This window comes from Chrysochloris asiatica, unplaced genomic scaffold, assembly GCF_000296735.1.
Source record: "Chrysochloris asiatica unplaced genomic scaffold, ChrAsi1.0 scaffold00300, whole genome shotgun sequence".
NCBI classification, from domain to species: Eukaryota; Metazoa; Chordata; class Mammalia; order Afrosoricida; family Chrysochloridae; genus Chrysochloris; species Chrysochloris asiatica.
Genome location: NW_006408818.1, coordinates 1,417,647 through 1,423,186, shown reverse-complemented (window position 1 = coordinate 1,423,186; position 5,540 = coordinate 1,417,647). Strand labels below are relative to the sequence as shown.

Here is a 5,540-nt window from a genome sequence, read left to right as displayed (position 1 = left end):
TGGCAGAAAGAAGGAGAGACAGAGCCAGAGAAGGCAGAGCTAGGAGAAGAAGCAGAGAGCAGGAGAGAGAAGGCAGAGGGCAGACAGCAGAGAGAACAGACAGCAGAGAGCAGACAGCAAAGACAACAAGAAGCAGAAGCAAGGGCAGAAGCTAGAGAGCATAGCCAGACAGCAACAACAAATTGAAAAGCCTCTCGAGTTGTACTCATTTCTTCACCCGACTTTCTGCGTATTCGCTCGTGTCCCACGACCCCCGGGGAGGGCAGTAACCCCCCGCAAGAGGTGACCCAATGGAATGCAGAAATTAGCAGACAATATTATTGACATTATAGGTGAGTAAGTTTTATTAAAGGTAATACCGAAATGGCTGCAAGAATACACTGACAGAGGACTTCAAGAGATTTAAGTCAGATTCAGAAAATGATGTGGAACGAGGGGCTATCATTGCTGATGCCTGATGGAACATGGCTGACTGCACAGAAAACCAGAAAGATGATTACCTGTGTTTTTTTGTTTTTTTTTTACTATGACAAACCTTTTGAATGTGTGAATCATGACAAAATATGGACAACATTTCCAAGTATGAGTATTCCTGAACACTTAATTGTTCTCATGAGGAATCTGTACATAGACCAAGAGGCAGTTTTTCGAACAGAACATGGGAACTCTGAATGGTTTAAAATTTAGCAAAGGTGTGTGACATGGTTGTTTTCTTTCACCATACTTACTCAAACTTTATGCTGAGCAAACAATCTGAGAAACTGGGTTACATGAAGAAAAACGTGGCATCAAGATTGGAGGAATACTCTTTAACAACCTGTGATGTTCAGAAGATACACCTTGCTTGCTGAAAGTGAAGATAATTTAAAATACTTACTTATGAAGATCAAAGACCACAGCCTTTGGTATTGATTGCCTCTCAATTAAAGAAAATAAAATCCTCATCACTGGACCAATAAACAACATTCTTATCAATGGAAAAAAGATTGAAGTTGTCAGGAACTTTATTCTTCTTAGATCAGCCATCAACACTCACGGAAGCAGCAGTCAAGAAATCAAACAATGCATTGCATTATGCAAATGTGCTGCACAAGACCTTTTAAAGTGATGAAGAGCTCAGATGTCAGCTTGAAGACTAAGGTATGCCTGACCCAAGCCATATTTTCAATAATTTCCTATGCATGTGAAAGTTGGGCAATGAATAAGGAAGATCGTAGAAGAGCTGATGCATTTGAGTTGTGGTGTTGGAGGAGATATTGAAAATACCATGGACTGTAAAAGAACAAACAGATCTGTGTTGGAAGAAGTGCAGCCAGAGTGCTCCTTGGAGGTCTGGATGACCAAACTTCGTCTCTCATACTTCAGACATATTGTCAGGAGGGACCAATCATGGGACAAGGATATCATGTTTGGGTAGGTAGAGGGTCAGAGAAAAAGAGGAAGACTCCCAGCGAGATGGACTGCCAAAGTGGCAACATCAATGGGCTCAATCATGGCAACAATTGTGAGGTTGGCCCAGGACTGGTCAGTGTTTCATTCAGTTGTCCATAGGGTTGTTATGAGTTTGTACTGACTCAATGGAACCTAACAACAACAACTAACCTAAATGTCAATGCTTCAAACCCACCAGCCATACCTTGGAATATATATATTGGCCTTCTTGTATATACAGGATCTATATGAGTTGAAAATGACTTGACTGTATTTAACAACAACAAACAACAAAACAAGGTTATAAGAAAATATAAAAGGTTTGCAGGTATCAAAATACATGTTTGAGCTCTTATCAAAAGTCCTGTATAATATTGTATAATATGAAGTATAATAACAGATACAGGAAATAATAACAACAGCTCAATAATTTACCTTTTAAAATATTCTAATAGCAGCACCACGTTGTTAGCTTATTATGTTTTTGTCAACAGGACTCTTGCTGGTTTTCTGTGGCATTAAGGGATATAGGAGGAAAAGAACGTCATCATTTTTTAGGGGACTCTTATTGTGCACAAAGCAATTATACCAATTCTATCTTTTATTCATCAGTACTGTGAAAATCTATGGCTGGTTCAATATGATTTGATCTGGATGTGAGAAATATCAATTCAGTTTCTAGCAAATTCATGGCAGAGGAGGCCATTATTTTAAGCAAAAATGGATTGCTGAGATTTGCAGGGTTTTTCTGCTATTTATTTATTCATTTATTTATTTTCCTATTTTTTATACATGTCAAGAGGTGGGTGGCAGGAATTGGGAAAGAATCTGTTCAATTAAGTATAAAAGGTACCTGCCCTAAGTAGAAAAACTATGAGTTGAAAGAAGTACAGGCTATATATGGAACAAGAGGATCTTCCCTTAGAGTGTGATCTCGTATATTGGCCTGTGTGGCGCTGGGTTAAAGCACTGGACCACAAGGTCAGTTTGAACCACAAAGTCTGTGGTTCAAGCTCACCAGCTGGTCCTTGGGAACCCTGTACAAGGTTGCTATGAGTCAAGACTCACTCAACAGCACTGAAACAACAACAACTACTACAAACAAGGAGTTCTGGTGTAGCACTGCAGGATAATGCAATGGATCACAAAGTTGGTTTGAATCCAAGGTCAGTTGTTTAAACTCATAAGCCGCTCCTCAAAAACCCTATACACCGTGTCACTATGAGTCAGAGCTGGCTTGAAGATACTTCATAACCACAACTACAAACAAAAGTACCATGGAATGCCAAACAGAAAAAATAAAAAACAAAACAAAACAAAAAACCAACCAAATATGTCTTAGAAGAAGTACAGCCAAAATGCTGATTGGAAGCAAGGAAGACAGGACTTTATCTCATAAACTTTGAACATCGTATCTGGCGAGACAAGTTCTTGGAAAAGGACATTATGTATGGCAAAGTAGAGCGTTAGTAAAAAAGAAGTTCCCCCCAGTGAGCTAGAATCACACAGTGGCTGCGAAAATGGACTCAAACATGACAATAATTTTGAAGATGGCATGGTGTTTCATTGTGTGATGCGTAGGGGTGCTGTGAGTTGGCACCAACTGAACAGCATCAAATGACAACAACAACTACAAAGATAGAACACATAATGATTTCCACAGAGCATCCACAAACCTGAACAGCATCACAGACCTCCTTCCCATCCTTATCCAGTAAAGCCCTTTGGCCCATGTGCTTGTCAGTACCCAAGCCCAGAATGGTTGTTTGGTATTGCTTGGCTACTGAGGCTTCATCCCTCTCTGAAACTAGATGAGTCAAGAGGCAATGATATATTTTCTGATTCCTGTCTTTTCAATATAATTTTGGTTTTGATTTTATTAATAACAAAATAAGAAATATGCATAATAAAACATTAAAAAATAAAACAGTATTTCTTAGTTTGTTCCAGAAGGGTGGTGGGGGTGGCCTTTTTATTCGTTTCAAGGACTGAAAGCAAGAGTGAAGCAGGATTTTGACATTCAAAGCAAAAGTATTATTCTAGGCATTCAATATATTTTGATTTGCTTTTAGTACAATTACTTCCGTTTACTCTATGGGATAATTAGTAGGGAAAAATAGTCCTGTGTCACATTTTAATATGCACGTAAGAAAATGACACCAGAATGTTCAGATGTCATTTGCTTTTCAGTTTTTCAATGCCACGCTACTGCCTTGGATTGAGAATGTAGCTACAGTTCAGTCCTCTCTGGATGAGGAGAGGAACAGAAGATTTGTGATCCCGCACTGCCTCCACATTAGGGAAGTTCCTTGGCTTAGAGGGAGGACTATTTTTTAGTACTAACAGTACTAAAGTGAGAATAAATAGTCAAGCAGGGAAATGGAAGTCAGTGAGCCTGCAGCCACAGATATTCTATTGCAACACTTGCTGTTTCTCCCATAGGTACTGAGCAAACTTATTGAGTGCAATTTCCAATTTCTTTACTTAGAGGTACCATGAGCTTAGTTTCAATGCAACAACTTCCAAACACCAGCAATTAGAGGAATGCCTCTCCATTTCCCACTCTATTCCTTACCCTAGAATTTAGGAGGATCCATATTTAACCTCTCCCATATTACTGTAGAAACACTTACTGACTACATAATTTCCTAAACATGTTGGTAAGCTAATATATTTTCTTGTCTGTATTTTTGAGTCAGAGTGAACTTAATTATAAATTACTGATCATTTTGTCGACATTATCCTTTAGATCTTTACCAAAATCTGTACACTTAGAATACACTTAATCAATATTTAAAATACCAGCAAATGTTCTCATGAGCTGATTTGGGTAATTGTGCTTTTAAAAGTCTCTTTAAACCAGAAAGTTGTTGTTAAGTGCCTACAAGTCATTTCCTATTCAAAGCAATTCTGTATAAGCTTCCCAAGGAGTGGCTGGTGGGTCTGAACTTCTGACTTTGTTGTTAGCAGCCTAGTGTTTATCCTACAGTGTCACATCAGAACTTCTAAATCAGAATTGTTGTTGTTGTTGTTAAACACTGTTGAGTCAGTTCGGACTCACAGTGACCCTGTATAGCATTTTGAAGGAGAAACTGGTGGATTTGAACAGCCAACCTTTTGGTTTGCAATCCAGTGTTGATCTTACAGTGCCACACCAGAAGTCCTAATTCAGAATAGCATCTCTTTAATAACTAGAAATATTTTGAATTTCATGGTATGGTGTCTGCTTATTAGTTTTTTGTATTGGCAATATTTAAAAATACTTGCAATTATCAATATACTACTTAGCGATATTGTGAGTTCCAATATACCTTCATAATAATAAAAATATAAAATTGCTAAATAGTATACTCTATAACAATTTTCCCATTACACAAAGCTATATGTTGATAAAAACTGTCTACTGGGAATGTAAGCACCAATGTTTAGAAAGATATGATATATTGATAATGTTCATTTTTATAAACATTATTTTAAACTGTCTAGCACAAATGAGAGTTTTCTGTGACGTAATTCACTTCCTCATTCTGTCTCATTTCATCTTAACAAGTTCACATTCATTTCACCCTGAAATTCCCCAGAAGAGAAAAAAAAAGAGGCACACAAATTAAAAACTTACCTTTCCAACATATTGTGGATCTGGTCCCATATGTTCTTCTAAAACAAAGAACTGATTCCATACCCATCCTCTTTTGGGACGATGGTGGACTTCTGTTTCACCTTCAATATGCTTGGTTTGGTTTCGGGTGACCTTGATGGAGCTATGGTGGGCTGTTCCATAACACCTCTGCACAAAACAGAGACACACGAGGACTGGACAGATGCAAGATGTGCTCGTAATTTTCATTGTAAGATAACTTTCCGGTTCACAGTTTTCTTCCTTTTCCTTGTCAGCTATAAATGCTTAGTGAGCATTCAAGAAAGAAGCCAAAGCATCTTTTGAAAGGATAGCCCAAAGTAAACTGTTTAGTGTGTCCATGATTTAACTGCCCATCAGGGAAAGGTCAGACTACATTTACATCCTGAAACACTTGGACAATCAAAGCTGTAGTTGTCTGATTCAAGTCTTCACAGTAGGTAGATACGGCCAACCATTTTCTACCTAATGG

The 5,540-nt window shown here is 38.1% G+C and overlaps 1 protein-coding gene across 1 annotated transcript in view; it reads right to left on the bottom strand.

Moving 5' to 3' along the window:
* The window catches only part of CDH18 (cadherin 18, type 2), a 606,534-nt gene extending 601,256 nt beyond the window's left edge, over positions 1-5,278 (bottom strand). Inside the window, exon 1 of the mRNA XM_006874771.1 lies at positions 5,051-5,278. Within this exon, the coding sequence (XP_006874833.1) occupies positions 5,051-5,278 (228 nt within the window). The remainder of the gene's footprint in view (positions 1-5,050) is intronic.
* Between the last annotated feature and the right edge of the window lie 262 nt (positions 5,279-5,540).